Genomic DNA, 21,244 nt, shown 5'->3' with positions numbered 1-21,244 from the left:
AAAGACAACCCCCTGGCCCCCCAACACCACCTCTTGTTCTCTTTTTATTGTTGTCCTACTTAAAAAAAAGATTTGCAATCTTCTGTTCTCCACCAGATAGCAGTACCATCACAATGAAAGGTCAGCCCAGGGTTCTGCAAAACCAATTTGCAAGCATCTCTGTTCAACAGAATTCAGCTGAGGAAGATGTAGTGTGGTCCCTCTTGCTTGTTGGATTGTCACTGTTATCATTATGGGTAGACAAAGTATTTCTGCCCATTCCTAGGACCTCGCTCTTTTCTGTTTGGTTTTTATACTACAGTATAAAAATGGGGCATGGCACAGAACTGGAAGCCAGTATTCATTCATGGCCCAATCCTAACTTTCCCCCCTCCCCACCAGTGCAGTACTACTAGGAGTATGCTGTATCCAGTGGGGGGGGGGGAGAGAGAGAGCGAGAGAGCAGGAGGTTTCAGAAGAGAAAAGGGATTTAAATCCCCTTTTCCCTCTGCAAGCCTTCCACCTCACTAAGGTTCTCCTTGAACCTGCATCAGCAATTTCACTGGCGCAAGTCCAAAGAGAAAAAGGAGGTGAGGAGGCTGTGGATAAGGAGTTTGCTGGATCACTGCTGGATCCACCCCCTCCCACAGCCTCCCTGCTTCCATTCCTTTCTCCTCCCCACCCACTTTCGCCCCCCTCCTCTGCTCTTGTTCCCCCCTCCTGCGTCCCTCCTGCCTCCTATACTGGTTTACCTGCGCCAGCAAGCAGCCAGCATAGCAACAGCATGTGGAGGAAGGCTCTGGCAGTGTGCACTAGTTCTGCCAGTGGGGCAGCCCAATAGGCTTTGGCTGTAAGTCTTCTTGCAGCATAGCCTTAAACTCCATGCTGCTTGCCACACAAAACATTATAAGGGCACAATCTTAACTAGTAGTTAGACCAGTGCAAGGCCCTTGCACCAGCCCAGGAGAGTCACAAATATGCCATAATGCAAGTTTGCGCCTCCTCATGTGTTGGGCCAGTGCAGGGATGCACACCTACCCATGGAGTCTGCATCCAGCCTCCGCACCAAAGCGGAGAGGTAAGGCTTGGCCAATGCAGGGGTCTGGGGAGGTGGCGGGAAGGAGATATTCTGGGATGGGGGCAGGTGAAGAACGGAAGGCAGGGTTGGGACTCACCAGCCAGTGCTGGGATAGCACTGGTGCTCCACTGGTGTAGGGCCCACAAACGTGCCTTACGGCATGTTTGCAACAGTGCATGCCAGTGGTGGGCCAGAATGCACTGGTTAAGATTGGGTCCAAAGTCTCTAACAGAGATTGGCCAGTCTCTAGGCAGAGGGCGGCATAAGGAACACAGCTAGAGGATCCTAAGATTTTATGTAGGAAGGAATCTTGGATTCACAATATTGAGTGGCCCAAAGCATTGTGGCAAACTGGGATGCCATACAGAACTTGCGATATAATTTTAGCACCAAACATCTTCAAAACTACCAGTACATATCTATAACCTCAGTTATAATAAAATGAGATAATAACTTGAACTGTACACCTAGTAGAATTTACAGCAGCTTTACCATGAGCAAACCAAGAGTGTTCATAAATGAACAGTGCCAAAATATTTAAGCAATTTGACTTGTTCAATTTTATTACTGTTCCAGTTCCAACACAATTTCCATTTTTTCACCAAAACCAAAATTTTGGATTTCTCATAATTTAATTGTAAGTCATTATTTTTAAGTACTCTACACATCTATCAATGAGGCGTTTCAGAGCGATGCGTGCCTGAGCGAGAAGATCAGCATTGTCTCCATATAAGAGCAATGGGACATGACAAGCTCCCAGTTGGGGGCAATGTCCCTCTTCTCCCTCTAAGTAAGGGGCTAGGTCATTCAAAAAAAGATTAAACAGCGAGAGAGCAAGAATACAAAGTTGCTTAACTAACCCTATTCATTGGTTAGGTATCTGTTTAGGTAGTTCTTTCTAGGAAGATCGAATCTGACAAGATGTATTCAAGTACAATGCTCCTGTAAGCAAAAAGAGTATTCTATTCATGCCCAACTTCTGGAGCATCTTCCATAATATCTATCAATCAAATTGAAATCTAGAAAGGCTACATAAAGTTTAGAACTTGCTTTCTTCACCTGCTTGTTGATAACGTGTGAAAAAGTTGGGCACTTATCTAGGGTGACTTTGCACCCACAGCTGGTAAACAACTGTTCTCTTATGAGATGTTTTGCCTCCTCCCTGCCTTCCATCCTTTAGCAGAACCAAGAAGCATCAGCTATAGTGTCACTACGGACCATGACTGATAAAAGGCAGGTTTCTTGTGTTCCCAGAACCCTAGTTCCAGCAGTGCTAGTCCCTCTCAGGATTGGGCTCAAAGACAAATCTGTTCATGCTTCATTCAGTTTCTTGACCACACATGAATGTGATGGTACCTTCAAAACGGACACCTGTACATTTCTGTCTTTTCGCCCTTTGACCCAGAGCACTAATCCATGTCCTTCTGGGCAGCAGCTTTCTGTTTAGGATTCTTCTCACAGATGATTTTACCTCTTCATTCCTCAGAGTGTAGATTAAGGGGTTTAAAACTGGGGTGACTGCACCGTATATCACAGTCATTATCATTTCCCTCTGAGAGGTGTCAGTGGTGGAGGGAAGCACATAGTTTGAGACTGATGGAATGAGGAGGAGCGCCACAACTGTTAGGTGGGAAGCACAGGTAGAGAAGGCTTTCCAACGACTCTGCCATTTCTGGAACTTGAAGAAGAGGAAGGAGATGATATAAAGGTAGGAGAGGCAGGTGCCAAAGAAGGAAGCCATCCCTATGCATCCAACAAGCACATTAAGGACAATGAGGTTGAGGGCAGTGCTACTGCAGGCCAATTTTAGCAGAGGTTTGATGTCACAAATAAAATGTTTGATCAGGTTGGGGCCACAGAACCATAACTGAGAAGTCATTACTGCTTGTATGAATGCATATAAGAAACCAACAACCCAAACAGCCACAGCTAGCTTCAGGCAAACCCATTTGCTCATGATGATGGAGTAACGCAAGGGGTTGCAGATAGCTATGTAGCGGTCGTAGGCCATGACACTCAGAAGTACAACTTCACCGCAACCCAGGAAGTGGAAAAAAGACAGCTGGGTCAGGCATCCTATAAAGGAAATAGTGTGGTCATCCATTAGGAAGCTGCTCAGCATTTTGGGTATGGTCACTGTAGAGTAACATATGTCCAGACAAGAGAGATTGCCTAAGAAAAAGTACATGGGAGTATGGAGCCGTGGCTCTGCTAGGATTACCATCAAAATGGTTCCATTTCCAAGCAAACAAGCCATATAGAGCAGCAGGAAAGGGGTCAAGAGAATGTGTTGGAACTCACGATCATCTGTCAGGCCCAGAAGGATGAATTCTTCAACCTCTGTTTGATTCTCCATGGCTGCGCAAATAAAAAGGAAAATAAATACTTGGTTATTGCTTCCATGGTGGAGAACATTTTTATAATGAGCAATCAGTTACAGTGAGGACTATGATTTTATGTGCTCTAGTATGAATGCATAAACAAGCAGTGCCACATGTCTAAACAATGGTTTGCTAAAAAGCCCAGGGGGTGAATTCTATCCAACTTTCCAGCACCTATGCTGCCTCAATATAGCCCCAAGATAAGGGAACTAGTATTCCCTTACCTTTAGGAGGCTTCTGTGACAGCACTCCCAACTGCAGGATGTAGCACATGCCCCATTGGCAGGGTGGATCAGGGCTGGAAAGTTGGATAGGATTGGGCTATCAGTCTGCACTACTAGCCATACTTTCCTGGGAGTAAGACCTATTGAATACAATATGTCTTACTTCTGAGTAGACATGCCTAGGATTGTGTCCTAATTTTTACAAGTGATCAGTAAAATAATTCATGCAATGTTAAGATTTTACTTTTTTGCATACCTGTTTGAAAACACTGATGAAAGTGGATGAATTAACATGGATAAATTAATAGATATTACATAATCCTGGTGATCAGAAGCTGCCACAACAGGGTGAATGGTTGAGAATGTGTTGCCAGTGAGGATTGTTCATTCAAATGCTATCCTTCTGCAGAGGGACGCATATACTGGAGGTTCCCTCTGCTCGCTTTGGAATGCCAAAAAAGGAAGCAGATGTCTTTCCAGCAGGTTATAAATCTGTGGGAGGAAGAGGAGGGGTTTGCATGTCTGGCCCTTTGAAGAAAGGTTGAGGAAGTACTCTAGTGGTTGAGGAAGTAGGTGGGTAGTGATGGAAATAGAGGAGATGACACTTTGCATACTGGGTATAGCCCTCTCATGAAGAAATCAATTCCTCTCCCTCTCTGTGGTGCTCCTGCTTTTCCAGACCACTCTGTACCCAAAACACCCTTGCTGGCTTGCTAATTTTTTTTTCAGAGATTGTGACCTGTTGCTGCATATTCCCAAAGCTGACTTTCAATCCCCTTCTCTAACTTTCTTTGGAAGCTTCTCTTCGCTTCTTTGTTCCCTTCAATCTTGTCTCTGAATTTCCATCTTCTGAGGGCCCAATCCTATTCAACGTTCCCACCCCGATGCAGCCCTGCCAACATAGTGTCCACTGCATTCTGTGCTGGGGGGGGGGGCAGTCACAGAGGCCTCCTCAAGGTAAGGGAATGCTTGTTCCATAACGTCAGGGCTGCATTGCCATTGTATCCACGCTGGAATGTTGGACAGGATTGGGTCCTCAATCTGGCATCCATCCATCCATCTCTCTCTCTCTCTCTCTCTCTCTCTCTCTCTCTCTCACACACACACACACACACACACACACACACACATGTCCAGTATACTCTCATCTAAATGTAGTTTGCACTTACCTTGAAAATCATACGCAGATGTTTCAGAGGAGGGTGCTCTTTCCCTTTAATCCTCAGAATGGTCCCCCAGGAGGCAAATGGAAAGTACTGTAATGGAGCAGAGTGTGTTATGCACAGCAGTCATTCTGTTCCATTTGGAAGCATTTGACCCCTTTTGGGCTGGTTAACTTGTTTAAGACCTGCCTATCAAGAATCCAGTGGTTCCATAAGCTGTTGTGCCAATCCCTACATCGTCACATTGTGATAGGCAAGTTATCCGTGTATAGCAGAGTTTAGTATCTCTGAACTTTTCCTTTTCTGCACCACACCCAGGTAGGAGAGGGCATTGCACTGAGTATAAAACTTGTTTGACAAACTAAGCTCCATGGAGGATGACAACGTATTTGCCCAGCAGTTCATACTTGAATCGGATATGTACTTCTTTGGGTTGAGATATTCAATTGCTGTGAAAAATAAAGCCCACAAAGTTCAGCGTTCCACAAATCATACAAAGAAGAAGAAGAAAAGAGAGTAGCTTCCCTGTATACATTGAGTTCATCTATCTTGTCTACTTATAAAACACACAGGGTCTCCCTGGGGTGATTCTTACCATGGGATACAGTTAGCCTTGAAGGCATACAAGATATTAATTGGTTGTGAAAATGGAAATGACTGATTCGGCTTCTGGGGATGAGGCAATTATTTATAACATCACTGAAAATGAGAACAAGAATTGGCCCTGCTCCTGTGCCTTAAAGGGAAGAGCTACACTAGGAAATAAAAGACCAGCAGAGTAACTAAGCAAAAACCCTGAAGAAAAAGCATTCATTCTGCATGTTTCTCCCATGTTATACCTATGGTTGTGCTTTTGACTGACTGGTGCTGTGAAGCACTACTATTCTGGCCAGAATAAAAGAAGTACCACACCAAATCAACACTTCTTGCACATTCATGGTCTGTTCTGGCCCTTGACCACAGGGTGTGGTGGGAAGGGTGAGGTTGGTTCCCTTGCTCTGGACCCTCTCCCTCCCTCCTCCCAAATATTCTTGGTTATTGACCTGAAGTTTTACTGGCCTGGGTCAACCTGTGGAATGCAGACTGCCTCTTCAGATACTGATTGGGATAGGGATCATCTCCTGGAAATTAGCCTCTGTCTCAACTGTGACCGATCTTCCTGTGCACAGACCATTGCATTTTACTCCATCCCGTCTTCCCTTTTCATATGTTGAAGTTTTCTCTTTCTATTTTCAAAAGTGTATACATGAGATGCTGAAGAATCAACCTCCAGGCCTTCTAGAGTGAGGTTCCCTTAGCCGTCCCAGCAACACTGCTGAGCATATGGATTTTGTCTCTACTAGATAAGCCCTTGTGTTCCTAGGAGCAAGCACCCATCCAACCTCAGCTTTTGCAGAGGCACTGAGATAGGTGAACTGCCTCATCCTTGGTGGGGTGTAAAACAACAGAAAGGCTGTTAGCGCCAATCAGGCGCTAGCAGCAGATTGCCCCCTCCCCGCCTCGTGCACCGAGGCTGAGGCTTGAGCCGCGATTGGTCCCTGCGGCTGGGGAGGCAGGACTAGAGCCCTGGCATGGAGTGCATGCCCCAGCCAGGCTCAGAGCGTTCCCAGCCGGCAATGAGGGCGGTTTCATCTCAGCAGGGAGCCTCTGAGCGGCACGCGGCCTCTCCCCTCTTCCCCCGCGTTCAGCGTGGGTGGCAAGGAGGGCGAGGAGCAGCGAAGGGGCGACGGGGGAGCGTCCTCTGCACCCCCCCCTGGCGAGCAGGAGAGCGGCTTGGTGGCGCCCGTGGCGGCGGGGCAGCAGCGCGCAGTGGGCGGCAGACCCGTGGGGGCAGCAGCAGCGCGGCGAGTGCCAGGACAGAGGAGAAGCCACTTCGTGGGAGCACTGGTTCTTCGCCCCGCGGGGCTTGCAGGTGGTTCTTGCGCGCTTCCGGGCGCTTGGGGAACCAGGAGTGCACCTCCTCCCCTGTTGTGCTAGCTAGCACCTGTATCCTACTGTGAATTCTAGCACACGGGGGGGGGGGGTATTTTCTCTTGGGTCTTACACCATGGGGAAAAAGGGTCAAAAGCGGGGGGGAAGCCCCTAGGTGACCTGAACCCCCTCCTCCTTCCCCTCCAGCTTCTTCGTCCGAAGGGGAGGACGAGTTTGATGAGCTCAGGGCTATGCTTGCTCATTTTGATGCCAGGGAGAAAGAAAAGGCCCTGAGGAAGGCGGGGAAGGGTGATGGTGGTGGGGTATCTGGTACTGTTACCCCTCTGCGTAGATCAACCAGAAAGGGCGTGGTGCTAGGCTGAGTGAGATTCTGTCTTCCAGGAAGCGTGTGCGGGGCCCAGGAGAGGTTAGCAACTCGGAGCCTCCCGCCCCGGTACCCCACTCACCAGAGGTGGAGATTACAGGCGCCATGCAGGCTGTTCCGAGTGGAGGTCAGCCAGCAGGTGGTGCTCCAGGTGAGACAGGACAGGATTTGGGTAACAATGTGGGATCCGTCTGGGATGAAAGGGAGGGCTTTGCTGTTCCTTCGGCAGCCCTCACTCCCCAGTGGTTTCCATGGGCTCAGTGGGGGAACACCAATTCTTACTACCTCTGGGGTGCCTACCAGCAGGGCATGTTTGGTGGTGGGGCACTGGCCCCGGCAGCTGCTGTTGGGGCTGGCGCCCCCCCACCTCCTGCTTGGGCGCATGGCAGACAGGGTGTGCCAGGCTTTCCCCCTCTGGGTCAGCTGATGGGCCCATTGGCCACTCCCGGGCTGCAAGTGGGGGGCGGTATTGAGGCAGGTGAGCACCCCTGGGTGTCATATGGGGATGTCGCTCTTCCTCTCGGTGGGCATCTGGCGCTGTCTGTGAAAGAGAAAATCTGGAGAGGTTTGTATGTAGACATGTTCAGCCTTCTGCAGATAGAGCCTGAGCCCATGCCAAAGGTAGGGGAGCCAATAAGGGATCAGGAGTAAGTTAGGAGGCATAAGGTAGACAAGAATTGGGCCAACTGGCTAAATGGCTTCGTCATTTATGCCTCGGTTGTGCTTCAAATGTACTCCAATCGCGCCCAGGCATTGTTTAAATATCTGGACATAGTGCACAGGGCATTTAGTGACTACACAGGTACAGCTTGGGTGGTGTATGACCACCATTTTAGACTACGCGCAGCACACGATCCTGCGCTGGTCTGGCGTGTTCCACAATGGGAATTGTGGACGCAGCTAGTCCTTCTGTCCCGGCCTGCATGGGGTGACCGTTCGGATAGTGGGCACCTCATCGCGAGGAACAAGGCTGATTCCAGCAGGGCACCTAGCGGTGCTCATTGGGTTCAGAACCGCGGACTTGTTTTGAATACGATGCCTCAGGGAAGTGCGGAGGAAATAACTGCACTTTCTTGCACGCCTGCGGACTATGTGGTGCAAAGCACCCCGTGTCCGCGTACCCCAAATTGGGCGGACCAAGATAGGCCCCCGGGCAGCAGGCAGGGCGTGGCCACCGGGGCGGCGCGCCCCCATTCAATCCTCCCGATGGAAAGGGGACCAACGCCGATTAAGTTACCACAGTTGTGTTCATGGCTGCGAGTTTATCCGGACAGAGTTGCTGCCAGTTGTTTGGTGGAGGGGTTTTCAAAGGGTTTTTGAATTCTGGCAGCGTGGCCCATTGCACCTGCGCTAGCTGAGAATTTGCGTTCTGTTAAAGGGTTAGAGCATGTGGTCAGGAAGAAGATTGGTAAGGAGTTGGACTTGGGCAGAGTGGTTGGACCGTTTTCAGCCCTGCCTATTCCCAATTTGCGGGTCTCTCCTCTCGGGGTGGTCCCTAAGAAGGCTCCTGGGGAATTTCGTTTAATTCATCACCTGTCTTTCCCGGAGGGTTTGTCTGTGAACGACGGTATCCCCAGCGAGCTATGCTCGGTCAGGTATACATCTCTAGACCAGGCTGTGGGGAGGTTGAGGTCTTGTGGCGTGGGTGCGTTGATGGCAAAGGCGGACATTGAGTCAGCGTTCCGCCTGTTGCCGGTCCAACCTGATGATTTTTGCCACTTGGGCTTTTGCTTCGAGGGCGCCTACTACATTGATCAGGTGCTGCCGATGGGTTGCGCGATATCCTGTGCCCATTTTGAATGTTTCAGCACCTTCCTGGAGTGGGCGGTCCGATTTCGGACTGGTCACGTGACCACCGCTCATTACCTCGATGACTTTTTTTTATGGGACCAGCAGGTTCTGGGACATGTGAAATGCTGCTTGCGTTGTTTGTGGCATTGTGCGAGCAGTTGGGTGTTCCCCTGGCACATGACAAGACCGAGGGCCCTGTAGCCAGGTTGACTTACCTCAGCATAGACACCATTAATCAATGTACTAGGCTCCCGGAGGCTAAGCTAGCCAAGCTGTCTGGCTTGCATCGGGGGGCCCATAAAGCCAAAAAGCTGACCCTGAGGGAGTTGCAGGTGCTCTTGGGGCACCTCAACTTCGCTTGTCAGGTGGTGGCTCCAGGTCAGGCCTGCTTGAGACGTATGTGCGAGGCAATGGCAGGGTTGCGTAGGCCATCCCACCGCATACGGGTCACGGTGGCTCTCCGGGAGGACATGGCGGTATGGCTCACGTTCCTTGACCAGTTCAATGGGGTGTCGTTCTGGAGGACACGGTCTTTGGTGGAAGCCGAGCTGCAGGTGCAATCTGACGCAGCGGGGGGTCATGGGTTTGGAATTTATTTTAGGGGGCAGTGGTGCACTGCCTGATGGCCTGGCGGATGGGTGCAGGAGGGCATTACTCAGGACCTAACGTTCTTTCCCATTTTTTTCCCATTTTTTTCCCAGTTTTTTCCCATTTTAGTTGCAGTGCATGTGTGGGCTGGGGAGTTTGCTAATTCCTTTGTCCGCTTCTGGTGTGATAACCAGGCTGTGGTCAGGATCATTAATACTCAGACTTCCAAGTCCCCTAGGGTCATGCGCTTGGTGAGAGCTTTTGTTCTCCAGTGCCTTTCAATTAATGTTCTTTTTTCAGCTAGGCACATGCCCGGAGTGCGAAACAGCATTGCCGACGCTCTCTCTCGTTTTCAGGAGGAGCGTTTCCGGCAGCTGGCACCAGAGGCATGGCCAGACCCAGAACCCATGCCCCTATGGCTGTGGAGCCTTGGCTCAGCACCGCCCAGGACATGATCTGGGCTTCTTTGGCGGCCGCCACCAGGGTTAGTTATGCAAGGAAGATTCAAGAGTTTTTGGTTTTCCGCAGGCAGCAGCGTCTCGAGGACGCGTGGCCTCTGCCTGTTGCACACCTGATGAGGTTTATCATCACCCTTAGGGACAGAGACCTGTTAGCTCGTTCAATCGCTGTTTATTTAGCCGCCCTCTCGTTTCAGGCTAGGGCATTGGGTTGGCGGATAGCACTTCTGATTTTCGAATCAGGAGAATGCTGGAAGGGTTGAAACAGAATTGTCCCAGACCCCCGGATGCCCGTAAACCGGTCACTCCTGCCATGTTGCAGGCCCTTTGTGCCGATTTTGAGTTGCTTTGCACGTCTCGTTATGAGGCAACTTTGTTTAAGGCTTGTTGCCTGGTTTTATTTTTTGGAGCCTTTCGCCCCAGTGAGGTTTTGTCCGTTTCCAAGTTTAATCCCGGGGGCAGAGCCCTGCGGTGGGGCGATTGTCAGTTGGGAGCTAATCGTGTTTCTTTGTTTTTAAGGCATTCTAAGACAGATCAACGAGTTAAAGGCCAGTGGGTCCACCTGAAGAAGGCGGCCACTGTTGAGATCTGCCCAGTGCAGGCGGTTGTCGCCTACCGACGGGTGGCACCGCAGGGTGCAGGCCCCCTTTTTCGTCACGAGAATGCCCATCCTTTAACCGTGTATCAGTTCAGGGCTGTGTTTAATGCTGCCTTGCAGAGGCGCGGCATTGCGCCCGGCATCTTCAGCCTGCACTCCTTTTGGATTGGTGCCGTGTCCACTGCGGCTAGGCTTGGTTTCCCGAGCCATTCAAAGGAGCCATTCAAAGGATCGGCCAGTGGCGCTCCGGTGCCTTTCTGTATTGCGTGCGCTAGGCCCGTGGGTAGAAAGGGCCAGGTCAGCGGTGCTGCGGGTTTCCCCAGTGGTTGGGGGGGGCATGTTGACTGGCATGGCCAGCCTTGGTGTGTAGTTGGGACTGTCCGGAGGGGGTCCCTGGTTGTGTTGCCTACGGACATCTTGTGAGTTGTTGACACATGGCTTATGTTGCCTTTTCTGTTTCAGGTCTGCGTGGGTCGACACCAGTGAGGGTACTGATCTGCGGACACTCGATCATCTTTTGGGCCTGGAAGAGAGCGGTGGCAAGCGGCTTCGGCTCCCAGTTGGGACTGGGGGGTCTTGCCAGTGTTACCTGGGTTGCCAGAAGGGGCATGCGCTGGGGCCAGTTCATGCCTATGCTGCTGCACTATTTGGAATGGCATCCCCCTCCCCAGGTAATTGTGGTACATCTAGGCGAGAATGACCTGGGCCAGAGAACTTCGATGTCCTTTAGGCTCCAGGCATGTAGGGAGTTCTCACTCCTTCATAGCTGGTTCCCGGGGATGGTTATCCTCTGGTCCAACCTTCTCCCATGGCGCGTTTGGCACGGCGCGCGTAGTGTCCATAGGATAGACATTACAAGGAAGAGGGTCAACGATTACCTGGGGAGGGTAGTAGTTGAGCAGGGCAGGGCAATCATTAGGCACCCAGCTATTGGGTTTAAGGAGCCTGCCCTGTTCCACAGCGATGGGGTGCATCTGTCCCCAGTTGGCAATGATTTGTTTTCCTCCCCTATGGCAGGGTACGTGCGGGGCTGGGTAGGTAGGGACTTGGCTCGGTGTCTATCCAAGGCAGCAGGGGGAGGGGTAAGTCTGAACCGCTCCTATGATGCCTGACCGGCTCCAGGAGGCAGGCAGGCGAACCCCTGGCCTGGACTGGCAGGATGGTGCGGCTCAGCCGGCTGCCTGGAGTCCGGCTGCCTTGCCCCCATCGGGGGTGGCGTTGAAGGACCTAAGCTGGCGATTGACGGCTGGGGTCTCGAGCCAGGTGGTACGCCCAATGAGAATGTGGGGGAGGCAGACCGTTTTCCCCATATTGCCCCGCAGGACTGATGTTCAGTGTTATTGCCCTGCTGCAGTTGAAGTTCAATAAAGTGGCCGATTTTCATCCAAGCCGAAGTCTGGTGTCTTTATTGCGGGTGTGGGGGTAAACACCCATTTACGATCAGCAGCAACCATCAAGAGCCATCCAGTCAGAAAGGAAGGGTCTTCCATTAGCTCACCTCACAAAACACATCCAATACTTCTATGGAATTTTAAAGTATTAATGGCTCACAGGACCTCTCCTGTCTTTTATTTTTGTTTATTTGGCATTTGTCTGCCTTGTTGTACCTATGTTTGTGCTTTTGAGCCACTGGTTCTATATGAATCACCCCCCATTCCAGCCAGTACCCAAGAAGCAAAGTGCCAAGCTGGCAACCAGGACCAATAACCAACTGCTCCTTTCTCCTTCCTGCCTTTTTTCATTCCTCCCTACTTCCTTTCCCTTCCATGAGCACAATCAAGAAGTTCCTGCTGTAGTGCCTACTGAGCTGGTACCCCTCCTGAGTGTATGCTTGCTGCTCCAATGTGCTGGGCAACTCTCTTTTTGTGGGCTGCCTTGCATTCACCCCCAACCTATGTAGGTACATTGCACCTGGTGCAGCAGCTTTGGCTCTCTTGCCTTGCTTCCCTCTCTACAACTAGCTATGGCTACTGCCTAGCCAGGTTCATTGTTCGAACCCTTTCTGCTCTTTGCATGCCACTGTTAAGCCAGGAGGTCACATTGTCTTGGCAATCTGGCCCTGCTCTTTCTGAAATCCTTTGTACCTGAGTCAGTTGCAACAAATAGGCAGTCTTTGGCAAGGCTTGCCATTGACCCACAAAGTCCCTTCTATTTTCTTTTCTTGTATGCAGTCAGAATTGTGAAATGCTTAGTGCTTCTTCCTTGTTCCTTTTCGTACAATTACTGTGTGTTTGTGTGTGCCTTGCTTTTGTTTTACTATGTTACTGTTTCTGTTCCCTCTCCCCATTCTTGTACGCTTATCCCTCAAACAAAAGCTATTTTGTTTAAATTGGTATATTTATCTGTAATCTTCTGTGAACATCTATCTCCATTACACACGCCACAAGCAAATCTAGGGTCCTGTTACATACGAGGTGAAGTGCATGTGTATGACCATTTACATGTGTACTTGAGTATGTGTGGTGACAGAAATCCCTATTGACTGGAAGCACGTCAAACTCCAGTGTATGGGAGTTAATGTTCATTGTCAAAACAAAACTAGCACCGGCACAACGATGGCTTTAGTTGAACTAGCGATCGGAAGAATGGATCGGGATCTGGGAACACATTCAGTGATAAAAATATAAATATATCACACACATACAGAACAATAGAAGAGGGACAAATGTATTTGTTTCAAGAATACACCAAAAGGCTGCTGGAAATGCATGCTCCAAGAAAGAAGTCAAACAGGCAAAGAAAACTGTTGTCACAATTTCATAGATTCCACCCAAGATAACACTGATTTGAAAAGGAAGACAAGAATAATGAGCTGCTTTAATTCAGTTGCAATTGACAGCTCAGAGTCTTCAATCATATTATTCTTGCCCCGGTCCTCCCCTCCTTATTTATTTTATGTATTTACTTACTGCATTCCTACCCCACCTTCCCCCCCCCCCAAAGGGCTCCAAGGCAGTTTACAATAATTTCTTGAAATATAAAGAACAACCTTTGCACACCACCATCAACAGAGGGAAAATAATGTACCAGGCTGCTACAGACAGAATACAAGGGGAACTTAAACAAAGCAGCCATCCATCCAAAGGGGCTTCAGGTGACTTTTATGCAGTATTGAGCAGTTTGATGGGACCTCATTCGGTGTGAATCAGGTCTAAAATGGGGTGATTCTGCTAAGGGCGTAATTCTTTCCCTACCACTGCACACATCTACAAGGAAGCTGCTCCCATGTTGCAGGATTCTAAGAACCCAGACATCATTTAAATGGGACAAATGGAGGAAGTGAACCCAGGCAAAATAAGACAGCAGGGTGGGGGGGGGGGTTGTTGTCCGTGGTTCAAAACTGCTTGCTGTCCTTGGTTCAACCAAATATCTGTATCCAATTTAAACTGCATCCAAATTTACAGCCTACTTACTTTGGCAAAAAGAAATGAGTAAGAGTCACAGTCAAGACCATTCACACTTCATTCTGTTTCTTGTCCAGGCATGAATGTGATAGTACTTTGAAAACCAGCATGTCTACATTTATATCTTTTCATCCTTTACCTAGGCAGGGGCTCCCAAACTTTTTTGCATTGGAACCCATCTAAAAACAAGGTTTTACTTTACCAGCCACTCAAGCCTCTGTGGCTATAGTGATGATGAGGCAGCAGTGCTCCCCCCCTCCCCGAGTAGCAGATTGATTAACGCTTGATGCACATAGCCTAATCTGCCTTGACAGTTTTGCGACCCACCAAAAATTGGACCCACAGCCATGGACCCACAGTTTGGGAGCTGCAGACCAAGAGCATTAACTAATTCATGTTCTTCCAGGCAGCAGCTTTTTGCTTAGGAGTCTCCTCACAGATGATTTTACGTCTTCATTCCTCAGAGTGTAAATTAAGGGGTTTAAAACTGGAGTGACTACAGTGTACAGCACCGTGATGATCATTTCTCTCCGAGAGGAGTCACCAGAAGAGGGAAGTACATAGTTTGTGATGGGTGGAATTAGGTAAAGTGTCACAACAGTCAGGTGGGAAACACAGGTAGAGAAGGCTTTCCAACGGCTCTGCCATGTCTTGAATTTGTCGAAGAGGAAGGAGATGATGTAGAAGTAGGAAAGGAAGGTGCCAAGGAAGGAAGCCAGACAGGTACATCCAACAACCACATTAAGGACAATGAGATTGAGGGCAGTGCTACTGCAGGCCAATTTTAGCAGAGGCTTGATGTCACAGACAAAATGCTGGATATGGTTGGGTCCACAGAACCATAGCTGGGAGGTCATCACTGCTTGTATTAGTGCATAGAGGAAACTGGCACCCCAGGCAGCACCAGCTAGCCTAATGCAAGCCCATTTGCTCATGATGATGGTATAACGCAGGGGGTTGCAGATGGCTACATAGCGGTCATAGGCCATGACACTGAGAAGCATGGCCTCACTGCTGCCCAGGAAGTAGAAGAAGTGCAGCTGAGTCATGCACCCCATGAAGGAAATGACCTTCTGCTCTGTGAGGAAGCCACTGAGCATTTTCGGTACTATAACTGTAGAGTAGCAAATGTCCAGACAAGAGAGGTTGCCTAAGAAAAAGTACATGGGGGTCTGGAGCCGTGGTTCTGCTATGACTATTGTCAAAATGGTCCCATTTCCCAGCAAACAGGCCATGTAGAGCAGCAGGAAAGGTGTGAAGAGAATGTGCTGCAGTTTACGATCATTGGTCAGACCCAGAAGGATGAACTCTTCAACCTCTGTTCGGTTCTCCATATTGCTACACAAAGAGAAAACAAAATCAAAGCATGGCTGTTGTTCCCAACAAACAAACAAACAAACAAACTTTATTTAAAGTAATGAATTGTGTTGAGGAATATGACATCGGTTCCTGCAAGATTTTATGCACCCTAGTGTGAATGCATAAGAAAGCAAGGCATCATGTCTGAACCATGCTTCCTTATGATATTAATCCTTTGTTCCATTGAAATAATAAGAGTAATTACAATGGTATTTAAAGAGTTGCAGCCCAGTCCTATGCATGTCTGAGTTCCATTGTGTTCAATGAAACTTCCAAGAATGTATGGATAGGATTGCAGCCTTACATGACAGTCATTTTACATGTCACCAAGATATCCTGTGGTTTGCTCTTCTGAGAAGAGTAAAAGGTTACTTGTAGGGTAATAGCTTTGAGGGTGAAGCCCTTTGTGATAATAATGGATTAGGACAATGAAAACAACTATCAAAACAAAGAAACAAATAACATATATTAATGTAGATGAATTTGCTTAAAGAGCCTTTTTAGAAAAAAAAAAAGTAGTAATTGATGGAATTTTAGGGTCTGGAAATATCAGGGATAAATTATCAGATACTACCTTATCCTGGTGATCTGTTAAACTATGAGCGACTACAGGATTAATGTACAGGGTTAAATTACAACATGGAAGGATGAGAATGTATTTTCAGAATTGGCTGTTCATTCACATTCTCCTCCCCAGGAAAGCATGTACAAGCTGTTTCTTAAATAAATCAGTTCTTCTCTCCTACTTCAGTGCTCATGTTTTTTCAAACCTCTCTGTACTCAGGCACAATTGCCAGCTTGCCAAGTTTCTCTTAGAGCTTCTAATGTTGCCATGCACTGTATTCCCAGAGTTGATCAGCCTCTCCATTTCTATCTTCTCTATCTGACCCCACCTGTCTCTCTCCTTCCCCCCCCCACATACCTCATTCCTATCTAGTCACTGCCTCTTTTACACATGCAGTATACTCTAAATGTATTTTGCACTTACCTTGAATATCATATGCTGGTGTTCCACAGTAGGGTGCTGAAAAGGAACTCTAATGCACAGAGATGCCTTTCCAGGTATCCAGGCTCTTTCCCTTTAGCCTTTAGAATGATGCTCCCAAGGAAGAAAATGGAATGCACACAGTAATGGAGCAGAATGTGCCATGCAGTGACTCAGTTTCCCTGGGGCAGGGGATATTTTACTCCCTTTGAGGGAGATTAATTTTTTTAATAGCCAAAGATCTGCAAACCTCAAGAATACAGTGGATACAGAAAATGATCACATTATGATAGGCAAGCTAGCCATGAGTTCACTATTAGAGGAAATACTTCTGCCTATTTATGGCTCAAATTCACTCTTTCTGCAATGCAGGCAGGCAGGAGAGGGTGTTTCACTGAATATAGGGTGAATTTCACTGAATATATGACTGGCAAAAGACAAGCTGAGCTTCATGGAGCATGCAAATGATCAATTAGAAAAGTATTTGCCCTTGCTAGGGCAAAATAAAATCCATGATGCCTGTTTTCCACAACTCACACAATGTAGAAGAGACAGGTGTAGCTTCTCTGTCTAAGTTGACAACACTCATCTGTAATTTCTACTTTTAAAACATTCAGCAACTCATTAAGGTGTTTTGTTTTGTTTTTTTGCCATGGGACACACATAGCCCAGAAGGGGGGGGGGAGAGAGAGAGAGTGAGAGAGAGAGAGAGAGTAATTGGTTGTGAAGAGAGGAAATATTGATTAGGTTTCTGGAGAGAAGACAATTATTGCATCTTTGAAAATGAAAATAAAAACTGGCTTTGCTCCTGAACCTTGAGTAACATATGGAAATTTAGCGTCTGAGCTTTTCTTCCTTGGTATGAGTGCTGTGTATTTTTCTGTGTGTGTTTTGTTTCAGTCCAGCTGGAGGTCTCCTTGGAGTAAGGGGACATTTATCTCCTTGCCTGGGTAAAGCTCCAGCTTCTGCAATGGGGCTACTATCTGGTGGCCCTCTCTGGTTGCCTGGGTAGAGCATGCAACCCTTTCTGAGAGACCCTCTCTGGTGGCCCATGGGGGACTGCTAGCTCAGAGAGACTGGAAGTGATCAAAAGCTTTTTTTTTTTCCCCCCAGACCTCAAGGACCACTTCTCAGGGTCTTGCAGACCACCTGTGGCCCCTGCACCGCAGGTTGGAAACCAATGCTTTAGTTGAAATGTTGCAGGTTACAGGCAAGGATGAAACTGGACACCAGGAAGATTCTCAAGGAAACAAGCTTTATTCTTTTCAGCCGGCTGTGGTCACAGAGGAATCGTTCCCAAATCTGTGACCCAGAGCCTTTCAGCTCTTGGGTTGATATACACACACACACTCATTGCAAAGCATTAATCAAACCTCTGATTGGCAGAAAGCAAATTTCAAAACCTTGGATACATTCTTTGAATGGCAGACTGCACACCATGCGAGGGGGCTTTCCATGCTAACAAACACGAGGCATAAAGGTCATTTTAGTATATCTTTATCAAACATATTGATTTTGGAAAGTCCCTTCTAAATAATCTCTATTTTGCAGAGCTAGCTGGCATAAGGCGTAAAGTCCCTTCCACCCACAACCACCTGTTTGTCAGCTGTTAAGCTCGCAGTTTCCTGCTTCTATAGCCAGATATAGCTAAAAGAATAAGTTTGCGGTTAAGCCAAGTCTGTTACACCCTTCCTCTGTGTCTGCTTTCGATACAGGGCCTCAGAAGGGCATCTTGACACAAGCAGCAAGACCGGAGCCCTGGCTTTGGTCAAGGCAAGCAACTATGATCAGGCCTAGAGGCCTGAACTGGCTTACACACTAAATCTTTGGGGGTCCCTCTCACAGAACTACCGCAGACACTGGCCTATAAGTCAACCCCACAGATAAGTCTAGGCAGTGCTTTTTTTTGTTAAAAAAAAAAAAAAAAAGGTACAGGAACTCAGAACTTGTTAATTTTATTTATTTATTTTTAAACCATTTTTTATTGGAGAAATAGGTAATAAGATACAACTAGACAACACATGATTAACACGTACAGAGAGGATAACAAAAAGGCATTCAACACTATTGAATACAGATATATTAAAAATAAAATATTGAAATGAATGGGGACCTACCTGAAATTGGCTCATGACCCACCTAGTGGGTCCCGACCCTTAGTTGGCAACCTTCAGTCTCGAAAGACTATGGTATCGCACTCTGAATGGTGGTTCTGGCACAGCGTCTAGTGGGTCCCGACTCACAGTTTGAGAAACACTGTTCTAATGTAAAATGCACTGAAATACACTGTGCCTACAGTTATCAAGTTAACCACTCTTTGCCAAAAAATAGTTCAGGACGATCTTTAATCTGTATCAAAGACTTGCAAAACTGAGGGTCAGAAAAACATCTTATCAAAATTTATGGTGGTTTTTTTATGAATGTGGGTTGCTGATTCCAAAAATGGCCATAGCATAGGCTTCCTCATGAGGAAGCTCCTTGAACCATTCACTAACGAGACTATGCCATATTTCCAAAACTAGAAATGAGAGGGGAAAACTGATGCCATTTTTGGAATCAGCACCCCAGTGGCGTCACTAGGATTCGCATCACCCAGTGCGGGAGGCCTGTGCGTCACCCCATGCAGTGGGCAGGGCAACGCCCCAGGTGGTGGGTGTGGTGATGTACCATCACCCTGCCCCCACTGGTTTATTGGCTGTACCTTTTGTTAGAACACAGATATTTCAATGTGGTTTGTTTCATTGCATTCTGCATGAAATTATGCATAGATATAAAACATGATAGTATTGTTCCTCCAAATTCTGATTTTAGTGATTTTGAAAACTTGTAGAGTCTCTCACACACACACCCATGTCAACTTACCAACACCTTATTGCAACAGTTGTCAAACTTTTAGCACTGTGTTTGGCCTGATTCCAAGGCCATTCTCTGCCTGGAGAATTATGCCCACTTTAAGCAAATTAGCTCCCCTTCTTTCCCCCAACAAATGACCCTGGTTCTGCCCTGTAGTCCTGCTGGACCCCACCTCCAGGATAGCTTGCCCGTTCAACCTGCAGAGGTCCTCTCTCCTGCCAGCAGCCTCCCACTACTACAGTAGACCCTGGGTCCTCAGCAGGTCTTAGGCACAGCAGCCACACACCAACTCCAGTGTCTCCAGCAGTCTGTTCCAGCAGTCTCCAAAGTCCATTCACCAATTAGTCCACCAGCAGTCCATTAGCCATCAATTCCTTAGTCCATTAATCCAGCTTCCCTCCTTCTGCTGCCCACACCCCCTTCCTGCCTCAGCTGCTCCTTATATCCCTGAGGGCCCTATGGCCTTCAAGTGGCTGCAGCTGTGCAGCACACTCCCTGGAAGCCCAGGCCTTACCCTTAAAGGGGCCACTGCTGACACCACAGCCTACCTCCTTTCCAGATCTACCGAGATTCCACTACACACCGGGACCCACTTTTTAGAATGACAATCTGGAAGTGATGTCATGGCCAGAAGTGACATCATCAAGCAAATTAAAATAAATAATTATAAAAAATTAAATTAAAAGAAATAATTAAATAAGGGGGAGCCAGTCCTGTTCCACCAAGTGAATCTACTCTGAAGTAAGTCCTATTGTGGTCAATGGGGCTTACTCTCAGGAAAGTGTGGGTAGGATTGCAACCTGTGAGCCCAATCCTATGCATGTCTACTCTGAAGTAAATCCCATAGTGGTCAATGGAGCTTACTCTGTAGACTGCCTGCAATAACCCCCCCCCCCCAAAAAAAAAAGAATCAGTGAGATTTCCAGTCCTCCCCAGTGCCCAGTTTAAAGTTCTTCTATTTCAGGCATATCAAGAAAAAGACCCTCCTGGCTTTGTAAGTGCAAAATAGAAAACTTTCCCCCTACCACCTGAAGCCTCTTTTTTTTGTCCGTTTTAGGGGGGGGAGAGGCTGCCTTCTGGAGTATCTCCAGCTCCATGGGATCGGCACTATTCTGGTGTCCTCACATTCCCCTTTGCTTGGCCTGACCAACAGCCAAGGCGCATCTGCCTACTCACAAGTAAACACAACTTGCTGCTGGCTTGAGGCTTGCTTGAGGCTGCTTGCTTTCCATACAGCTCAATAGACTGCAGCTGGGAGGGAGGCAGGGACCTCCTTCTCCCTTTTGTGTTTTTGGGGCTGCATTAATTGGATCAGGACCATTCTGACATCCTTGGAGTCCTCTCTACTGCCCTTTCCGATGGACTACTAGTGAGTAAATGCGGCCACGTGGCTTCCTTTCTGGTTCAGGCTCGCAGCTGGGAGGGATGGGACCTTCTCAGGTGTTTTTGGGAGGCTGCATTCATTGGATGGGGGCCATTCTGGTGTTGTTGGATTCCTCTCAGCCTGCCCTTTCCAACGGACTATGGCAAGTACGCCTACTTGAGTAAATGTGCGCTACAGCTCACTTTCACTTTCCATAGGGCTCCATGCATTTTTTCCTACAGGGACTGCATAAAAAAAGGTGCAGGAACGCCGTTCCGGTGTGTTCTATTAAAAAAAGCCCTGAGTCTAGGGCAGATTTTGAGCCAAAAATCATGGATTTTTCTATGAACCTCAGATAACTCAAGGGTTAAACTTAGGTGGGTGCCTGACTATAGTTCTGTCTGATTTTACTAGAGGCCAGATCCTGAAAAATAACCTACCACTAACCTAAGAACTGTAGACTCTAATTTATTAAAAACATAGTAAAAGATCATAAGATACATTTTTATTCTTTTTAAATTCTAGTGTTGCCCACCTTTTTATAAACACTATCAGAGTAAGTGCACTGTAAACAACATACCAGTAGAAAAGTGACAGTATTTGAAAACCAGCATGTCTACATTTATATCTTTTCATCCTTTGACTAGGCAGGAGTTCCCAAACTTTTTAGCACTGGGATCCATCTAAAAACAAAGTTTCACTTTACCAGCCACTCAAGCCTCTG

At 47.7% G+C, this 21,244-nt stretch overlaps 1 protein-coding gene across 1 annotated transcript; it reads right to left on the bottom strand.

Annotated features, from left to right (window-relative positions):
• Positions 1 to 14,352: 14,352 nt before the first annotated feature.
• LOC136652636 (olfactory receptor 12D1-like) lies at positions 14,353 to 15,294 on the bottom strand. Its single transcript, XM_066629566.1, has one exon. It carries the CDS (start codon positions 15,292 to 15,294, stop codon positions 14,353 to 14,355), a length of 942 nt encoding a protein of 313 aa, XP_066485663.1.
• Positions 15,295 to 21,244: the final 5,950 nt, after the last annotated feature.

The sequence above is a fragment of the Tiliqua scincoides genome, chromosome 5 (assembly GCF_035046505.1).
Source record: "Tiliqua scincoides isolate rTilSci1 chromosome 5, rTilSci1.hap2, whole genome shotgun sequence".
Taxonomy (NCBI): domain Eukaryota; kingdom Metazoa; phylum Chordata; class Lepidosauria; order Squamata; family Scincidae; genus Tiliqua; species Tiliqua scincoides.
Note: the sequence above shows the minus strand (reverse complement) of the source record. Positions and strands in the feature narration are given on the sequence as shown.

Coding starts and splice junctions, on each gene's coding strand:
- LOC136652636 (XM_066629566.1), bottom strand. CDS start 15,294: ATGGAGAACCGAACAGAGGTTGAAGAGTTCATCCTTCTGGGTCTGACC.